Here is a 21,526-nt window from a genome sequence, read left to right as displayed (position 1 = left end):
TGTCATATCATTTCTTCAATATACTTACTTATTGTCATATCAATCGTTATAAATACTTACTTGTTGTCATTTTAGTCCTTATATGAAAAGAGTTATTGTGTGTATTAAGAGATTATTTTAGCATAGAGACTATTTTGACTAACAGAATGAACAATTAAGAATTATTTTAAAATTTTAATACATTGAAAGACTAATGTTACTCATCACACAGAGACCAAAATTACTATTACCTTTTTTCTCTCTTGCTTTACTCCTTATCAGCTCATTTTAGATCTTCACGACGTTGGTTTGGAAAATATCTGCCATTTTGCCAATAATAAAAATATTGAAAACTAGATTCACCAATAGCAGAAAATACAAAGCTAGCTAATCATAATCAAACACATTAAAAAAAAAAAAAACAGGACAATACTATACATCACGAGAAACTTATATGCAAAAATTTACGAGAAGACACGTCGCTATTTCAAAATTGTTGCATTCTTCTAAATCGTGATGCTACCTTTCTAGAGATACAACAATGCTCTTTTATAATACAAGTTCTTTTGTATACATCGACCTTAAATCAAACTTTTAATCACATGGGTATTTAAAGGATGTCCAACCTTATTTGACTTCCCTTAAAAAATATTATTTGACTTATTTTATGTTTAATTCTTTCCAATTTTAATTACAGTATATAAGTTCAGTTTCATTTGAATACATGACAAAAAGGAACACAAATAAGGCCTTCTCCAATAATTTATTCAATCAAAGGCTTTGCCTAGCTTTAGACCTCCATTTTATCTTGGACATACCCTAACTCAATCAACCATGTTACCTACCAAATGTGTTATATATACAAGGGGAAATTACAATGACCTCCTCTGAAGTCTCTTCAAACGACATAGACACCCCCTCTAGTTTTAAACTTGACACAAACTTCCTCCGAGATATCTTAAAATAGATACATACATCCCTTACAACTTAACACCGTGATTGTTCCGTCAAAGCTAGAAACATCTTATGCATCGAAATGAATTTGGTTTTGTATGATCATTTGTTTCAATGATAGAGCTCAATCCCCAAATCAATTTGCATTTCTACTGTGGTCACATTCTCTCTAGCGCCAATATCTTTTCTTGTGGCCCTTCTCTTTGTGCAACCATTTTCATACTACCTTGCTCTGCATGCCACTGATTGAAACAAAATTTCTAGAATTGATTAAAAAACGTTTTCTCACGATTTCAGTACGTGAACTTGAAACAAAAACAAGGGTTTACACATAGTTTTTTAGTCTAATTTACTCCAATTTTGTGTGTGTTATTTTTCCATATACATATCAAGTGTAGCCCCATGATTGTTTATAGAATTATCCATCCAATTGTGAGAAACTTGATCCAATAAAACACACACCGGTAACCCCGAGAGTAAATCAATTTGTTCAAGACATTAAAAAATGCAATGAAAATAAATTGTGATCCCTGGACTTGTTGTGGCCTCTTCCACGTCTATGATTTTCTGGGCTATTAATATATCTTTTTATTGTTGGAGCTATGAATCAAATGTTAAAAAGAGAAAACATGTAATTTCAACGGATTTGTCAAGAAATAAAATGTAATTTTAACGGAAGGTGGATGGGAGTTTAACAGCAAGGGGTGTTGTTTTTTTTGAGGGATGTTGTTGTTGTTAAGTGAACAAATAGAGGGGAGGTGAGATATATTAACATAAACTCAGGGGAGGTTAGTGTAATTTTTCCTATATACAATGTACATAAAAGCTTCAGTACATTCTCTCCTCTTATTTTCACCGTAAACAAAATCTCCATATTTTTAAATTTGAAAATATGCATTAAATGTGTGGGACATTAAATAATATTGGTTGTCCGATCTCAAAATAATATGATATGATTAGGCAAATATGCTTATTACTTTTTTATGACGAGGAATCACACTCGTTATCTTTTTTTTGGTAGTGGCCGGGATTTGAACCAGACCTTACATATATAATTTATTTATTGTCCTTACCAGTTGAGCTAAGCTCACGAGGACTCACACTCGTTATCTTTAGTATATATATACTCCCTCAGATTACGGTTATAAACAAATATTCTTTTTTCAAATTTATTAAATAAATGGTGTATTTAAACTATACCGTAAATCAGATATATAATATCCTGCAGGGAAATCAGATACATTAATTAACCTTAATTTTTAGTTCCGAAAAAATAAAAACTCTTGCAGTGAATTGAATCCGAAACCATCTGTATGCACTTAACTGTGTTTGCCACCAAAGTAACCCAAAAAAAAAAAAAATGTGTCTACCCCATTAACGGTTTTGCTGATATAAAATTGCTTCAATCAATACTAAGAATAAGATGGACACTATAGTATGTCTAAATTTTATTGCGTGTTGTAATTTATTGACATCTATGAAGCACTTCCGAATTTTGAATTAGATATGTCTTTGCTGTCAAATATGTGTCAATGTTGTCAAATAATATTCTTTTTTGCTTTTGCCATTGTCAAGACATTCAAAGTGACATCCCTTTCCCCTAAAAAAAAAAAAAAGTGACATCCCTTTGTATTTGATTTACCATATGCTTATTATACTACGTAATAGTTTTTTTTAGAATCTAACTTATGGTTTACTCACCATGCATTACTTTGTTGTGTTATTTTCATTGCATAAATTTATGTTAATATTTTTTTTACATATAGGAGCGGCAAACTCTATTGCTGGTCTGAACATCGACTATATATTAGTGAAAAGATTTGAAGAGGAAAAATAAATGTACATCGATTTATTCTACTCATTTTTAATTTATATATTACATTTTTTATATGTAGTTTCTTTAATTCTTATTTATCTATATAACCATTGGTTGACATTTATGAAAGAATGGAATAATAGGTTGAGGAATTTATGTCCCGAGGAAAAAATAATATAACCCAAGAAAATTACTTATTCTTCATCCACTTATTCTTCTTTTTTGCTGTGAAAATCAATGAAAAGTGCAGCACACTGTGGTGTTATTACTTTTTTTTTTTTTTTGAAGGAATGGTGTTATTACTTTAGAAGTCATTGTCAGGGTTGCATATTCCTCTAAGTCAAGGTTATGTACTCTAGAAGTACTTCTTTGCATTACTTAATTTACATTTTCTTTAATGTTCTCCAATGATATATTCAATTTAATATTTATAAATGAAACTTAAAAATAAACTAAAAACAGTGTATTGTGCGAGTTAGAGTCTAGTTTGTTTATAATAATGACCAAATGAAGTATAACACTCTCACACACTACACATCAACCACTTATGTTAAACTTAACGATAAACACTACGTCCAACATTGTATATAAGCAAAAATCACCAAATTCAACTCTATTTAAAAGTAGTACCATTGTTCCAAAATAACCCTTTATTAAATTCTTCTACTTCCTAAGTGTGCATAATATATAGTCTAAATGCAAATTTCATATGATATTTTTTCCATCTCAAATTATAAATCATTTGAACAAAATATTTATCCTAAATTATAAGTCGTTTTACAATACTAATAAAATATTAATGTTACTTTTCCTATTATACCCTTAGTTATTTATTACTCTCTTCTTTCAATTAATTTATTTTTCCCATAATATTTATTAAGAACAATTTTCTAAAACAACTTATAATATATTTTTTCCATACAAAATTAATTACATTTCTTAATACGTGTGAAATGACTAAAATCTCGCTTCTCAAGGCCCAAATGATAAATGGAAAAAACAAATTTAAAAACTCAAGTCCAGCATAACAAACTGGGCCCACCCGCGACTCTACAACTTCTCCTGAAATTTATACTCACACAACGCACACTACTCTTTTATTCTCTGATTTTCCGTGAAATTTCAGTGCAAACAAAATCAAAATCAAATCACACATTCTCATTTCAGGGTTTACACTTTTTTGAACTCTACCTCCTTCTTCATCTTCTTCTTCTCCATAATAACCACCACTATTCGATTTTCTCTCTCCAAAGTCACTATTTCCGTTTACGTTCCGTGTTCTTCAAGGGAAGCTTCAGCCACGAACCTGCTTTTTATAGCAAAAACCCATTTTTTCATCGCTACATTGCAACTTTACCGCAACTTTCTCCAAAACAGTTACGAAAGCTTCTTCTGCATTGCATTCACACTTTTTACATTTTTGTTGTTTCTATTTCTATTTCTATTTTGTTCTACTTAACGATTAAGGAAACCCTTGCATGGAAGGGTTTAGTATTGAAGACAGTATCAAATTTTTTTTTTTTTTTTTTTATTTCAATAAATTATAAATTATAGTAATTAATAAATTAATAAAAACGTGCGTTTTTCCTTTGTGTAGGATTGAGCTCAATGGCAGAAAGTGATGGTGGTGGTTTTGTCTCCGTTTGTTGATTGATTCCCTAATCATTGGAAGGTTACTTTTTTTAGGTTTCACCGTAAGTCTTCATCTCTGCCGCCACTTGTTAAATTCTCCCAATCCCTCATCACATTACTTTTAGTTCCACTTCTAAAGAGGCCAAAATTTATTCTGGAGTGTGTAGAATTGATTCTGACATGTTTTGTTGCTTTCGAGAAAAATCGATGATTTTGCCTCTAGAAATTGGAGTTTTTGAACTAAGCAATTGAGCTTAAGTAGTTAATGAGTTTCACTAAGGACGAATTGTTTGGGAGTACCTCACTTTGATTTCTAGTGGAACAATTACTTACCTCCCAACCGAATTTCAGATTACATGGTTCCTTTCCGGTGAGAACAAGAGGGTTAACACAAAAAAGAAGTTTTTGATTCTAGAATTAATTTTGACATTCAAATTTATTATTCAACTTACTTTTACATAACTATATTCAAATATAAATCATTTTACCTTCAACTTGTTGAAATTGTTTGTAGTTAATTCTCACATTGTTTGTATAAATATGTTTGAGTACCCTCATTCTTTGATCTAACTTTTCGGATGAGATACAATCCTATCTAGCATGGTATCAGAGTCGGGTTAAGGATTGCAATGTGAGAATTAGACCTAGACCCATGCTAGGCGTGAGGGTGGGTGTTGAAGTTGATTTTGAAGTTGTTTGTAGTTTGTTATTAGTCCCACATTTCTCAAATTCCCGGGCTGTTGAGTGTATAAATATATGCTTGAGTACTGCCTATTTAACACAACTCACTTTTAACCGAAATCAATCACTCAAAATCAATTATTGTGAGACTGTTTGGAATGACTTATTTGAACTTATTTTGTGAAACTATTTGTTGAACTTATTTTGTGAAACTATTTGGGAAAGTTTGTGGAAAGATATTATGACATTTTTATAAGGTCTCCAAGAAAGCTTATGAAAACAACTTACAACTTACATGAATACAGCTTGACTTCATTTCATCTTTTGTGATAGAAATGGCTCATACATAAGTACTTATTTGATAAGTGTTTATGTTATAAGCTCTGAGTTATATTGTTTATCAAAACAGTATTTATACATTCGTCTCATATAGTTTGGAACTTTAATGCTCACTGTAATATATCACTCTGGCACCACTCTTCCCCTGTTTTGATGCAGAACAGAAAGTCTTGGACGGGTATAAGATTAACTACTGTGTAAAGTTACTGTTGGAACTATCATGACCACTACTAATCCAAGGGCAATCAAGGCCCTTAATGCTATGAAGGACTTAGGAATCTCGGAGGTCGAGGTGACACCGGTGTTGAAAAAGTTGTATAAATTGTATGATAAAAAGTGGGAGCTTATTGAAGATGACAATTATCGGACACTTATAGATGCATACTTTGAGTCAAAGGAAGATAAGGCATACTTTGAGTCAAAGGAAGATAAGGTTTCTCGATTCTTTGCTCATTTAAATATGTGTGTGTGTGCACACACATTGATTTGATCTGTTGTGCCTTTAATTACTAGTGTTTTATATGTCTTGACTTGCTAACATTTTGTCCGTATAATTAACTTTTATTTGTGATTGCTGTCTGAGTCTATGTTGATCAGTTCTTTTTTCTGACACCTAATTATATTCTTTCTAGAAGCAAGAAGATCATAAGAGAAAAGCTCCAGTAAGTTGTCATGATGGAGAGAAACCTAAACAGAAACTTCACTTGGTAGATATAGACAACCAGGTTTTATCAGCTGACAACTCAAGACAAGTGTTGTCTGTAGAAGACACTGGCATACCTCCCAAGACTTTTAAACAGGAAACTATGAAACCCTCTCAAATTTCCAGGCAAGATATGAATCCCACAACCAGTTCGCAGGCATTCATGGATGCTATAGATAGAAAGATCTATCCCGGGGCAGCATCATCTGCAGGTCATTGTAAAGATCCAATTGATGGACCTAGCCATCCTTCTATTCAGAGGAAAAATATGTCAAGTGATCAGAAGATTAAAGTATCAGGAAATGATAAACCTAAGTTTCATCCCGGATCTGTTTCGACAAGTTGCAATGGTAATCATGATAGGCTTTCTAACAACGTCTTTTACTTTTTTTCTTTTGTCGTTACATTAATTATGATTGAACTTTCTATGAGTCCTGAAAGGTCTCCTGTTTTTCTTTCATTTGTCCTGTCTGAATGAATGGTAGGATACTAGTAGTGGAGATCCTGAAATCAGCTGGTTTGTAATATCAATGTTTCTTAATATTTTTTGCACAAATTTTAAAAGAAAACAGGTCCAAAAAGTGAGCAGTTCTGACATCTTGTACCCTGTATCTAGATTATATTCATCAACCAACTTAAAGTTTTCTGCATCTGCTGCCTAAGAAAAGCATATATTGTTGCAGACTTGAACTTAGTTTGAAGTTTCTTTATATGTATGCTGCTTTGTGATTTTCTTGTTGATTTTCTATAGCCTCACTAAATGCTTCCAATGGAAATCTGCAGGTCATTGTAAAGATCCAATTGATGGACTTAGCCATCCTTCTATTCAGAGGAAAAATATGTCAAGTGATCAGAAGATTAAAGTATCAGGAAATGATAAACCTAAGTTTCATCCCGGATCTGTTTCGACAAGTTGCAATGGTAATCATGATAGGCTTTCTAACAATGTCTTTTACTTTCTTTCTTTTGTCAGTCGTTACATCAATTATGATTGAACTTTCTATCAATTTGAGTCCTGAAAGGTCTCCTGTTTTTCTTTCATTTGTCCTATCTGAATGGTAGGATACTAGTAGTGGAGATCCTGAAATCAGTTGGTTTGTAATATCAATGTTTCCTATATTTTTTGCACGAATTTTAAAAGAAAATAGGTCCAGAAAGTGAGCAATTCTGACATCTTGTACCCCGTAACTATATTATATTCATCAACTTAAAGTTTTCTGCGTCTGCTGCCTAAGAAAAGCATATATTGTTGCAGACTTGAACTTAGTTTGAAGTTTCTTTATATGTATGCTGCTTTGTGATTTTCTTGTTGATTTTCTATAGGCTCACTAAATGCTTCCAATGGAAATCTTACTGTCAAATCCCTGTCAGATGTGTATCAGAATACACACAAGATAGAAGCTACTCCCACATGCAATAATAACACCAGAACCTGTAAGGGTAATATTGATATTGGTTCTTCTTCACCCTTGGGAGAAGTTAAATCTTCTTTAAATTGTGATGCTGCATTAAGGACTGGCTTGAATTTAAATCGAAATGGATCAAGGCAAACTCTTTCTGAGGATAAAAAGAAATCCTTTCGATATGTTGAAGACATAACAAAAGGTTCTGAAAACATTCACATATCATTATTAGATGAAACCAACAGTGAGGAATTTCCAAAATTTAATTACATTCCATGTAACACAATGTATCAAAGTGCAAATGTCAATATTTCACTTGCTCGGATTGCGGATGAGGATTGCTGCTCCGATTGTTCAGGCGACTGTCTTTCTTTGTCAATTCCTTGTGCATGCTCTCAAGAAACTGGTGGAGTGTTTGCTTACACTTCACAAGGTTTGTTGAGTGAAAAGTTTTTGACAGATTGCATGTCCATGGTAAAGGAACCCCAGCATCATCATTATGTGTATTGTAAAGAGTGCCCAATTGAGAGGACTAAGAATGAGACCAAACCTGAATCATGCAAGGGACATCTGGTTAGGAAGTTTATAAAGGAGTGCTGGAGGAAATGTGGATGTGACATGCAGTGTGGAAATCGGGTAGTGCAACGAGGTTTAAGCCGTAAATTGCAGGTAAACTATTTCTTTAAAACTGTTCTCTGAATACTCTTGGAACTTATCTGTTGATTTTTCTTTTTTTACTTTAGTTAGTTTTATGTTATGTTAGATGAAATTATGGAAAATACGAATGCAATATGTTTAAGGAAGCATTTATGTTTTTGATCCTCTATTTATATTCCATACCTTTATAGTATAATGAAGATATCCTAATCAAGTTAGAAATTCAGACTAACAAATTAAAAAAGTTAAGTTTGTGGAATGATCTTGTTGTATCAATCTCCTATATGTTTTTATTTGGATCACTATATTATTTTGGTTCTATTAGTGTTTCAACTGTCAATTTGTTCACATTGCTGCAATTGCCACATTGTTAGTTAAATCCCGTAAAATGGTGATTCTTATTATTACAAGCCGTTATTGTTGCTAAACTTATTGTGGTTGATCTATGATTGAGACCTGCTTATCTTTTATTCTTCAGGTGTTCTTGACTCAAGAAGGAAAGGGCTGGGGCGTTAGAACACTAGAAGATTTGCCCAAGGGATCCTTTGTCTGTGAATATGCAGGGGAGATTTTAACCAATTCAGAATTATATGACAGGATTGTGCATAGTACCGGCAATGATAGACATACATATCCTGTAACACTTGATGCAGACTGGGGTTCGGAAGTGGGATTAAAGGATGAAGAGGCATTATGCTTGGATGCAACACATAATGGGAATGTTGCAAGATTCATCAATCATAGGTGCTTTTCAAATTTCAATAACATATTTCTAATTGGAATGAAATTGAATAGCCTCAAATGTTTTTGGCCTGAATTAGCCAACTCAATCACTTAAGGCTAAAATCAAGTGCAATTACTGTGGCGCTGAAATTGACCTAGATCAAAATCTTCAGGGATGAAAGAGGGTTAATTGTTTACTTTTTCCAAATAAGTACAACTATTTCTTTTTTTGGGTTTGGATCATCTCCTTCACTTTTTCTCTTCATTTCTCTCCTTAGTCTCCATCTTTCTCTTAATCTCACTCTCTCTCTTCATTGAAAAATAATAAAATAATCAAGACAGACAAATTAAGAGAGAGATAAAGAGTAAGGAGAAAGATGTAGAGAAAAGTGACGGAGATGATCATCCAATTTCTTGCATTATGATTGATTTTTTGTTGTTGCGTTCATGTCGAAGTCTACCATAAGACAACATTTTTTCTTTTTACTTTATTTTTCACACAAGATTGATTGAAGCCCATCACTTGTACCGAAGTCTACCATAAGACAACATTTTTTCTTTTTACTTTATTTTTCACACAAGATTGATTGAAGCCCATCACTTGTACCGTTTTGCATTCATCTTGTTTGGTTTTCATTACAGCCAATATTCTTTTCTCTGTTATTTCTAACACCTTTACGCTTTTGCTGTTGTGTTTTATTGCATATATGTTCTTGATTTCAGATGCTTCGATGCAAATCTAATAGACATTCCTGTTGAAGTGGAGACACCTGACCGCCACTATTATCATGTGAGAATTTGGTAGTCATAGGTTTTTATTTTAACATATTAATTAATTCATTAATTCAGTGTACTTAAATCAACAGAGCACAGTCCTCGTGAGCTTAGCTCAGTTGGTATGAACAATGCATAATATATGCAAGATCCGGGATTTAAACCCCGGACACCACCAAAAAAAATCAATGGAGGACAGTGAAGGTTAACTTTTGTGAATGAATTTTTATAGTGTATTTTCGTCTTTGTCTGCAGCTTGCCCTTTTTACAAACAAAGATGTGAGAGCATACGAGGAGTTGACCTGGGTAAGTTCCTCAGAACAATACATATCATTTGCTTCTTATTTGTTTTAAATAGTTGCATTGAAATTGTGATCTATAAATCATCCTTTTGAATTTTGATTGTGTATTTGTGTAGTAAATATTGTGTATTCGCTGATCTCACTCTCTTTCTATAATTAAATTCCATGATGATTTTATATCCCATCCCCTTATACATACCTTATCTTACCTACATTCCAATAGTTCCCCTTGCCAGCTCAGCTCCTTCTTAATGGGAAAATACTTGGGTGACATAATGTCACCGTGACATTAAATCTGGGTCACACAAAGGTGTTGTGTTGTGTGGTCCAGATGTGTTGTATGTGTTGTGTGGCCCAGATGTTGTGTGGCAATGTGTGTTGTGTGACCCAGATTTAATGTCACGGTGACATTATGTCACCCAAGTGCTTCCCCTTCTTAATGATGTTTGTGCCTCCCTCCTCTAGTAAACTTGCCAAATCTTGGGCCTATTTTTTCACATTAGACAACGCCTGGCCAATGTCAGCCTCCACATTCCTCTTAGTATGTGTAAATGTCCGAAAAGAAAAAAGAAGGGGTAATAGTCACGTAGTCATTCAATGTATCAAAATTTTAAAATAATTTATGATTGTGCACTTCGTTAGTCAAAATAGTCCCTGATAAATGTTTCATTAATATTGTCATATTAGTCCTTCAATATTGTCATATCAGTCCTTATAAGTATTTACTAATTGTCATTTCAGTCCCTATATGAAAAGAGTTATTATGAGCATCGAGAGATTATTTTAGCTTTAAAGATTATTTTGACCAACAGAATGCACAATCATGGACTATTTTGAAATTTTGATACATTGAAAAACTATTGTAACTAATCATTACATATTCAGGGACCAAAATAACTATTACCCAAAAAAAAAATCACAATTTCTCACATTTTCTAGTATATATATGCAAAGCCTGCAATTCTGAGGGAATTGTATTGCTATAGACATCTTATATGCAAGTGTGGTAATCCTATACTTAGTACACAATGATAAATGATTTTTGTACAAACAAATTTAGACAACTTTAATTTGAACATGGTTAACCAATCTTTTCACGTGTTCAAACACACTAGAATTTAACACCTGAAAATTGTGGTAAATCTTTGCTCTTCCAATTTTGCTGAAAAAAAATACTGTGCTAATCACTTAAATAATTGTTGCAAAAGTTGTTCAATTTTTGTTGTTGAAATAACATAATCAAGGCATCTAAAAGTAGCTAAGATTCTCAATTCCTAGGTCTCTAGATGAAGTTTATGTGAGGTCGTTTGAGTTCAAGATGTGTGAAATTATTTGCAGGATTATGGCATTGACTTTGATGACCATACCCATCCTATTGAAGCATTTCAATGTTGTTGTGGAAGCGCTTTCTGCCGTGATAAGAAACAAAAAGGTCTGTTTGATTATTTGCTTATCTGTGTTTGAACTAATTTAAGAATTACGTTGTTGTTACCTCGCTCTTTTACATCACATTTTCAGTCAAAACTTTAAGACATTAAGTATACGAGTCTTTTCATTCACTCTCATCGTCTCAAAATAATTGTCTTTTTATCATATTTTTTTTGTCTCTAAATAATTGTCAATTTAGAATATCAATGCAACATTTATTATTTTTTTCACTATTATACCATTTTTTTTATTGAATTTCATCCAACATAACTACTCCACTAACTATAATTAATAAGAGTATTTTAATAAATGATACTAATTTTATCATTGAAATCAACACAATTAATCATTCCCTTAAAATTCATACACAAACCTTGAATGACTATTATTTTGAGACGGGTGAAGGATATGTTGCTAAATATTTATTTTTTCATCCAACAAGAGACTTCTAACTTACACTTGACATATCAATAATCTCTCCTCAAATGTGAGACTCTATGGCTTTCATCCAATACCAAGAACCACTTCCGCTCCTCCCACCAAGTCGAACCATACTCTCGATACCATTGTAAGAGTTATGGTGAAGCCTTAGACACCAAGGTTGTTCAACACTTTATTTTATTTTTTTGTCTTAACTCTACGGTTCTTTGGGGAAGAGTGTGCCTTTGTAATCTAGAGTTTGATTGGGAGGTAAGTATAGTTTGACCAAATATTGTTTCCATCAGAAATCAAACTTGGGTTCTCGTAAACGATTCGTCCTAAGAGGTGATCGTTAACCACTTGAACTAAATTAATTGATTTGGTGGATCAACACATTGGGCTAGAGCAACCACACGAGTGAGTTTTGAAAACCACGTCTTCACCCAAAATATAATGACATTAAGTTATTGGTCCTCACACTAATATGTTGTTCAATTTCTACTCTTCCATCCAATGTAGAACTATAAACTCACTTGACTAATGTAAAAAAACTTCATTTTCAAGCTTTAAATATGAATAAGAGTTAAAATTAATTCCATTTGAGAGTAATCAAACAAACATGTCAAAGTGTATGTTTGGTTGTGCACTGACAAAATTTGATCTTAAGTAAATTGATTCTGACTAAAAGTGAGTTGAAAGTAAAATGATTTGTATTTGAATACTTTAATGTAAAAGTGAGTCAAACTTTTAATTGTGTGTAAAAATTAGCTCTAGAATTAAAAGTTACAAATCCTTGATTCAAATAGATTCAATTTTGTTTCCGTGAGCTAAGCTCAGTTGATAAAGACAATGCATAATATATGCAAGGTCTGGGGTTCGAACCCTAGACACAACCAAAAAAATATATTCAATTTTGGAAGCAAAATTAATTATGTTCGAAAATAACCAAACATGTCATAATCAATTTTACAAATCTAGAATCAATTTTGACTCCTCTAAAAGTGAAACCAAACATACGAAAAATCAATTTTACACTTCTTAAAATTGTGTCTCCAAAATTAGAATCAAACTTATGCACCGAGTACTCTGTTAGCTTATAATTGCCCACTCCTCTCTGTTTCCACATCTATATTGTCTACAGTACCTCTAATTTTTCGATACTGCGAATCCTCACATTAAACATTTTGCCAGTAAGTGTCTAAGAAAATTATATGTAGTCCAAACATTATTTTCCTTTACTCCTTTTACCCTCAGATTTTTTCCCTCCATGTTCTTCGAAACTCTCGAATAAAGTTTAAAAGATTATGTTTCTTATGCATACTTTCTTTTGATATGTTTTTGCAGGAATTAGATTAGCAAAGACAAAAAAAGTCAAGCATACATATACAAAGAAATAAAGTAGTTGAGATTTTGTCCGTTAAACTTAACTCAATTGACAATGCTGAGATTGTGGAATCTCTTCCCTTAAGGTGGTGTTTGTCACTTCCTCACAAAAAAAAAAAAAAAGTTACATTTCCAAGTGAGGTTGAATCTAATGGAAGAAGTTAGACACTTCCACAACGTTGCAAATCAAAGTTTAAATCTCAGTTGAGAGAGCTGCTCGCATCTAGTGTTTGACACTATCTCGAATATGATTACTTTTCTCAAAGAAATCTACGAGAAAAAAAAAAAAAAAGTAGTTGAGATTTTATTGTTAAATGTTCTTTCTAGTCGGCAAATGTTTGCAAGAAACATTTTCAAGTAGATTATTGCTGTTGCGGTATTTGGCTGCCATATAGGTGAAAATAATTTTGTTTGGGAATTCATTTTTTTTAGGGATTGGATTGTCGGGGAATTCTTTTGTAAATTTAGTATCGCCAGTTTCTATTGGCCAAAAGGGCTTCAAGAATCCAAGGAGGTCATCTCCCACCACATCCTACTGCACAGAATGTGAAGGTAAAGGAGGGGAGAGGCTGGGTTAAAATTCAAGAAATCAAAGGTGGATTGATGGCCAAAATTAGCCAGAAGATTGCCTAAACTAGGTACAGACATTTCACAAACCATGAAGGACAAACTAGCAGGTATCAGGGCACCCGATCTTGACAAGGTTAACAAAAAACAATAGTGTATTCTTGGTTACGCTATTTTGAAGAAAAAATTGCTTCTAGAGATGTAGATTTGATTTTGACAACAAACAATAGTGTTTGATTGTTTTAAGTATTTCTTGTCTTGAAAACTAAAGATGAAATTGAGTTTTTTATTCTAGATTTGATTTTTCTTACTAAAATTCATTATTCAACTCAATTTTACATATATTGTATATACAAATCATTTTACATTCAATTTAGTTAAAAATAATTTTATAAAATTAACTCAAAATAATATTTTGTTATGAATTAAACCCAAAATATATGTTTGGTTTCCACTTTTAAAAATAGTCAATTGATTCTAGAATTGATTTAAATATGTTTTTGTTTGTTCTGAAATAAAATTGATTTTAAATTTGAAGCTATAATTTGGAGTTTTGTCTTTGGTTGTTTACACGTTCAAATTTAGATAATTTTCAATCAAACGGTTGAGATCAAGTGGTTAATAAGATCCACCGAATGATAGATTATTCAGGAAAAGCTAAGTTTAATTCTTGTGTAGAATCATTTTTTGCAAAACTTTACTTACCTTTCGGTTGAATAGTTCATCTAAAAATTTCAACAAGTTTTGATGCTCTAAATATTTTCCGTCACAACATTTGGTCCTTGTTTTTCTTTTCTTCTTGTCAAGTAGCTTAGTGGTTAGAAAGTCTTATTTTAAAGAGAATAAATTAGGTGTTCGAGGTTCGAACCCCGACTCGTACATATACTATGCAATGTCTCTACCAACTGAGTTAAACTCACGAGAAACATATTTAGTTGACGATTAATAATATATGTTGGCTTATTATATTAATTAATTATCTACTAAGTGTGTTAACCATCTGATTAATCATCAAATTTAATAAAAATTGTGTGAAATTATGATATCATATTAGTGGAGTCGGAAAAAATTTGAACATGCTACTAGGTAGTAGTACATGTGAATCAAACGGTGGAGAATGTTGTGAATTGGAATCTTGGAAATGCTATAAAAGGAGTGAAAACAAGGTGGGTGGGGTTCGCCTCGTATTCTTACGTCCGCTCATTCGGCTCATGAGACAAACTTAACAATCCCCAATTCATTCTTCATTATGCATTAATTTAACGCTGCTGCTGCTGTTGCTGCAACTCTTCTTCTTCTTCTTCCTTCGTAAGGTTCGATCACTATTCATTTTATTCTCTCTCAATTCAATTCAATTCCAATCTGTTTTATTTTTCTGCTCTCAATTCGATCACTATTTATTATACAAATACAATTTCTTTTTGATCATGCAGTGAATAGTTAATTCCGAATTCACTGAACTTGTGAAATCTCAATCAAATTTCTACTTCAATTTCGCATTCATTTTGTTTATGTCGACACTTCTCGTGCTTCTACATTCATCTGCATATTTTTGAGACGTTTAAGAATATATTCCACTTGCAAAACAAGCATTCATTTATCGCAATTTTTGCTCACTTCCATTTTTTGGACCAATTATTTTATTTTCAGATGCCTAGAAGCTTATAGCCTCCTATGAAGCATGAGGATTAGGCGCGTGTGTGTCTGACACTAATATGATGTTGGTATGACACGTGTGACTCACACAAGTGTCCCAAAATAATTGTTTTTTTCTTTTGTTTAACCACTCTTTGGAATGGTGTCCGACACCTGTATGACACACTCGTATAACACGTGTGGGACAACTCTGACTATTGTCCCAATTTTCTTTATTATTTGCTTCGATACACCATAGACATTCCTTGGACACATCCACAATCGTTGAATATATGTCAAAACAATGTTGATCAATGAGGAGTTAAAAACATTTAATTTGATTACAACAGTCTAGAAGGTTATAGACGATTAAAGGTCAAATACGGTGGTATCTTGTTTTCGAATTTTTTTTTTTAATGAAATAAATTGCTCATTTTCGATGCACTTGTATATATTTTGATTCTCAATTTAGATCTTTTATGAATAAATTAATATATGTAGCAATAGAGGTGTCCTATATTTTTTACACTGTTGACATGTTCGTGTGTCGTAGTCCGTACTTCATCGGTAATATGAACAAGTGACCTTTGGAATTACTGTATTATATTTTGTCCAATTGTATGATTGGCGATCATAATGATAGTTTTGTCATTAGCGTTTGAGCCTGTTTGGTTTGTCTTATTTGAGCTTATCTACTGTTATAAGCTCTTCGGCTTATTTCCATAAGTTCTTCAGGATAGCTTGTGAAAACAGTGTATAACTTAAATAATAACAATTTGACTTTATACTATTAGTGCTTAATTAAGTTGTTTATCTAATCAAGGTGAGTTAGTTTACTTACAACTTACTTTTCGTATTGAAATCAGGTTATACAAAGTTGATTGATTCATCTGGAAACCTTCGACCAGAGCTATGTCTTCGTCTATTCCCTCTTCCTCGATGCAGGCTGCATCAATTAATTCCAACATCAGAAGTGTTGGACACATGTTTTCAACCCCTTCTGAACAGCCTGATAACGTCCATTTTTCCTCTGCTTCAGAAATACATTCTATGACATTCCCTCAAGAAAGTGACGTTATGTCCTGGGGAACTGATCCATTTGAAGATATTCTTCAATTTCCTGATAATGTTCCCACCCAGAATGACCATGTGGAATACAATGGTTCTGAAGTCTTGGGTGGAAATGCCAAAACAACGGATTTCAAGGAGTGGGTTGATCAGTTGATGTCAGTCGATGATGATTCTATTCAGCCAAATTGGAATGAACTTCTCGGTGATAACAATATGACAGAACCAAAATCACAGGTTTGTTTTTTTAAACTGATTTTAATATTGTACTACAAGGTCTCAAAGTGCTTGCTCCTATCTGTGAATAATACTAGAATATGTGGATGGCATTGGCATCTTGTTCCTCTATATGGTTGAGGATCGTGGTTATTTATTATGACCGACTAGTTTATGATGCACATGAAAATCAGGTCAAGTGGTATGGTATGATTATCTGTAATGTAACTAGCTAGTTGTGGGAAACTGAGCGCCGCATGATTTGCTTTGGTGCATTTAGGTTCTTTTTTTAAGAAAAAAAAAATTGATTCATCAATCATTGCCATCTGCATGTAAGTATAGTATGCTCCCTCTTTCCTCTTGCCCTGTATGTATCTTAACCGTTTGAGACCTACTGTTATTTTTCGCTTAACTCTTTGTCTATATAACTTCTTTTTTAATTAATTATTTTAATGAATAGGATGCACAAATGTCCCCTTCTCTCTTGATGCAAGAGACCCAGGTTTCACAGCAGCAGTATATACTATCACTACCATCCAAAGAAGTTAATGATCTTCCTAATTCTTCTGTGTCGACTACATCGCAATCTAAGCCTAGAATGCGTTGGACTCCAGAACTTCATGAGGCCTTTGTGGAAGCAGTCAATCAGCTTGGTGGTAGTGAGAGTATGTTCACTTCTCCTTTATTTTGTACTTCTTATCCTTCTCATTACAGATTTTCCTTATTATCTCATGGTGTTAATATGTAGAGGCTACTCCTAAGGGTGTCTTGAACTTGATGAAAGTTGAGGGCCTTACCATCTATCATGTGAAAAGCCATCTGCAGGTACATTTTTTTTTCTTTACTTAGGAGCTTCTTTATGGGTGTGTTTTAATCGAAGGTTTTTAATGAATTATTTGTTCCCTTAATTTCAGAAATATAGAACTGCCAGGTACAAACCAGAATCATCAGAAGGTATGTGCAAGTTTATACGGAGGTTTAATGTTCATATAAAGTTCATATAAACCAGGTTGCTTATTATTTATATCTGTGGTTTAGTGCTTCTTCACTCATCACCCGTAATGTCTCCAGTAAGATGTTTTGTTTGTGATATTTAATTTTTCTTTTTATAGGCAAATACGGTAAATTAGTTATGTTAAAATTTTGTCATTCACCGGAGTTTGAACCCCGATCCTTCAACTCCTTTAACATTGGGATAGGCAAACCAGTTGTTATGTATTTCCGTTTTTCAATGTTCATGCTTCTGTGACTGTATCTGTTCAAATTTATTTCTCCTGTTCTCTTTAGGGTTTAATAAGCACATACATAATTGGATATGCACCAATTTGTTTTGGATGAATCAAAGAATAGTGGTCTGAATGACATTTTTTTCCCTGCCTACAGGAATTCCAGAGAAGAAGTTGACTTCAATCGACGAAATGCCGTCTATAGACTTAAAAACGTGAGTCCCATCCCCTACTTATCTATAATTGTTTTTCTTATTGTATTGATTGATCTTTTTGACCAACAATGACATCTCTCAATTGTATGCATAGAGCTAAGTGTAAATGTCTAAAGTTCATTTGAAATAACTTTTGTCGTATATTTGAATTTAAGATATAACCTATGAAAAAGACGTGGCCTAAAAACTGAGCCGAACAGATCTAGTGTTTACTATTATATGATACCTATTGTCCTCGTTTCCAATATGTACAGTTATTAATGTCTAGAGACGCTTTGGATTGTGGTTGTATAGGCCTAAGGGGATTACAGAAGCATTGCGGCTGCAGATGGAACTCCAGAAGCGGCTTCATGAACAACTTGAGGTATATCTTAGTTGCTAAATCCACTGTGTTTTCTGTGTGATCTTTGTGTGAAGGAGTGTTGTTTAACTCCCCATATTTTGTAAGGAAGATGACCTTGTGCTCTGTTATTATAACTATAATAATAACTATTATGCAGATTCAAAGAAATTTACAGATTCAGATTGAGAACCAAGGGAAGCATCTACAGATGATGTTTGAGCAACAGATGAAGTCGGATGAGCCTTCTGCTCCACTATCAAGTGTGGCACTATCTTCTCCAGTTGAAAATTTAGAAAACACAAATGAAGGTCACGAAAAAATTGGAATCAATGGCAGCACTTCAGACAACATGCCAGAAGGAAGTTCCCAGAATACAAGCACAGAGCAAAAGGGAGATGATGCTAAAGCTACCGGTGAACTTGAGCTGGGAGAAGACCAACTTACCGCACCACCCACAAAACGAGTGAAGACTGACAAGTAGAGTAAAGAAGAAGAATTTCCAACCCTGTGAAGGCATCTAGTATTTCTGCTTCTACATACAACATGCTGGAATTTCCCTTTCTGTTTTTGACTATGACTTCCTTAATCAGTGATTTGGTTTCACATTTCTTGTCCTCGACTTAGGGTATAATTTGCATTGGAAAACTTCACTCCAGATATTTTTTGTATATTTATGGAATGTTTGGATGGAGCTTCTAGAAGCATTGTTGGATCGAGGGATGTTTCAACTGTATTTAGGGATTTATAAGTTATGGGAGTTGCTAATTGCATTCCCCATTTTCCCATAATAAGTTAACCTCTACAATCTCTTCTCATCCTTTTGAGAAGTAAACTTCCGAAATCTCTATGTTCCTTTTTCCCTTTGATCTCCCTTCCTATCTCGTATAGTTTTATCACACATTCATCGCAACATCATCATCTTTGCTTACTTTATTCTCGTGTTGGTTCTTAACTGTCGAACACTCTCATCCACACATCATCGTCGATCTTACAATTGTTCGATACAATTTTCCCTTCTACTACTTTTGTATTACATAAAACACCTGAGGCTCTTTTTATAGAATAATCATGAGTTTGATTATTTAAGGTTGAAAAGTTTATTTATCATATAAACATTATTTATTTGTTTAGAGTTTTTTTTATAATGTGGAGTTTTATTTACAAAATCCAACATTTTGATGGGACAAATTTTTAGACTTGAACCCGATCACAATTTGAAAAGAGAAAAAAAAAAATGTAGAGTTTTATCAAGTCCGATGCTATATAGGATAAGAAATAGCTGAATAAAATAAAAGTATAGGATGAACATAATCAATGTAAAAAAGAAGAGTAGTTAAAGAAATTTAGTTAATGTTTCATATTCGTTATTATTCGTCCATTAGTTAACTTGCATTAGTTTATCAGTGTTTGTTTTTAGAAGTGGCCAATATTTAGCTGTTTGTTATATTTGTTAGAGGAGAAGTTGCATGAACCTATCACCTCCTTATCTCTGCTAGGTATTGCGTTGCATGGGTTGGATTATAACTTGTATTTGAGAAAATAAAAATTGTGATAAGTATAATCACATATATTTTATTGATTTATAATATTCTTAAATGTAGTGGTATGATTATTTTAATATCAATTTACATTAAAATAGGAGTATTCCTTAAAACATATGAGAATTTGTATTGATTTATATCATAGATTTGTGTAAATATTTTAAGGACCATTTGTATTTATTTATATTGTAAATTTGTATAAATATTTTAAGGACAAATAATATTGTTGTTGGTGGATCCTATAATATTTAATAAGTTGAAAGACATATATCATAGTTTATCTTAATAATGCAATCATATAAGAAAATTCTTTTATGGTATCGTTTATCTTAATAATGCAATCATATTAGAGTCATTCATGCTTGATGTCAATATTACTCATAAGAAAGGTTGCAATAAGTTCAAGTTAGGATATGATTAATTTTTGGTGGTTTTGTCTTTTTCATCTTTGGATCATGTTCTTTGAAATTACGCAACGTGACCTAACTGCTTACTTTTATTTCCTATTTCTTATTTAAGGTCTCCTATATTTATTGAAAAGATAATCCTTATAATGATAAATTAACTTATTTTGAAATTTCCTATCAAACCTTCATTTCTAAAATTTTATTCTGACATTTATTGGTCCAAATTATTTCAGCCAACAATTTGGTTTACCTTCTTGTCACTTTGCTTAATTCATATTTTTGTTTGTTTATTTTTATTTAATCATATATAGACATTATGGAATAATAAAGGGTGATATTCTTTTGTAACCTATGCTTAATTACATTAATATTAGTGATTATTAAATGGAAAAGAGTGAAATTTTTTCCTAAGTGTTGCATATCATCACGGTTCTAACTTAAAAAAACATCCAAGCTTTCAAAATTCCAAAGATACATTCCAATATTAATATGTTTTAAAAATCATAGATACATGTCCAACCTAAGACACTAACTTAAATGAATGTTTTTTAGTAACATTTCAATAAAAAATAATAGCAAAGAATTAAATTAACATATTGTTTTATTTTATTTTTTTCTTTTTATTCTATAAAAGCTCAAGTCTATTATACTTTGTTAAGAAAAATATAATATTGTAGGATAACACTGTTGCTATAATAACTCAAGTCTATTATATTAATGCGGGACTAATATTGTTGAATTTTAATATAGTGGACAAATTTTGTGAGTGAAAATGAAGAGACCAAGACTATAATCAAACCTTTATTTTATAATATTTACTCCAAAAATAAAAAAGTATTTATCTACCATCATGAATTTGACTTTATTCCCAACTAATTATTGAAATATGCACAATTTTTTTCCTATCAAAAGAAATATTGAATTGTTAACATTATGATAAAAAATTATGGGAAAATTGACCAACTATTTTTGAATTGAATTAACAGAATATGACAATTTCAAAGACCTAATTGATAATTTACTTCTAACAAACAATTGCTCAAATTCCATAACCCTTTTTAAATTGAAAAAAGTTTTATACGATTCTTTCCTATTTCTTCTATACCGTAGAGTT

General features: G+C 32.3%; 2 protein-coding genes across 5 annotated transcripts; both read left to right on the top strand.

The window, feature by feature from the left end:
• Positions 1–3,848: 3,848 nt before the first annotated feature.
• On the top strand, positions 3,849–13,573 carry SUVR4 (SET-domain containing protein lysine methyltransferase family protein). 3 transcript variants are annotated; one of them, XM_085733902.1, is made up of 11 exons: positions 3,849–4,125; positions 4,347–4,443; positions 5,561–5,834; positions 6,037–6,454; positions 6,888–7,025; positions 7,428–8,176; positions 8,643–8,908; positions 9,611–9,677; positions 9,917–9,967; positions 11,302–11,395; positions 13,156–13,573. In XM_085733902.1, exons 3-11 carry the CDS (start codon positions 5,622–5,624, stop codon positions 13,206–13,208), a joined length of 2,049 nt encoding a protein of 682 aa, XP_085590028.1. In that variant the 5' UTR covers positions 3,849–4,125; positions 4,347–4,443; positions 5,561–5,621; the 3' UTR covers positions 13,209–13,573. The 3 variants fall into 3 exon arrangements, with proteins under 3 accessions (XP_085590028.1, XP_085590020.1, XP_085590016.1); XM_085733894.1 differs by having other exon boundaries at positions 3,988–4,125; positions 5,566–5,834; positions 6,034–6,454; XM_085733890.1 differs by having other exon boundaries at positions 3,988–4,125; positions 6,034–6,454.
• Positions 13,574–14,936: 1,363 nt separating this feature from the next.
• On the top strand, positions 14,937–19,305 carry LOC146957065 (protein PHR1-LIKE 1-like). Of its 2 annotated transcripts, XM_085733910.1 has the most exons (9): positions 14,937–15,074; positions 15,412–15,485; positions 16,263–16,701; positions 17,141–17,345; positions 17,429–17,505; positions 17,595–17,634; positions 18,064–18,121; positions 18,416–18,485; positions 18,622–19,305. In XM_085733910.1, the coding sequence occupies exons 3-9, from the start codon at positions 16,309–16,311 to the stop codon at positions 18,943–18,945; spliced, it is 1,167 nt and encodes a 388-aa protein (XP_085590036.1). In that variant the 5' UTR covers positions 14,937–15,074; positions 15,412–15,485; positions 16,263–16,308; the 3' UTR covers positions 18,946–19,305. The 2 variants fall into 2 exon arrangements, with proteins under 2 accessions (XP_085590036.1, XP_085590031.1); XM_085733905.1 differs by lacking the exon at positions 15,412–15,485.
• Positions 19,306–21,526: the final 2,221 nt, after the last annotated feature.

Source organism: Medicago sativa, chromosome 1, assembly GCF_051527215.1.
Source record: "Medicago sativa cultivar Bolivia chromosome 1, Bolivia_mono, whole genome shotgun sequence".
In the NCBI taxonomy this organism is placed as follows: domain Eukaryota; kingdom Viridiplantae; phylum Streptophyta; class Magnoliopsida; order Fabales; family Fabaceae; genus Medicago; species Medicago sativa.
The sequence above is the reverse complement of the archived record's forward strand: the minus strand, read 5'-3'. Positions and strand labels throughout refer to the sequence as shown.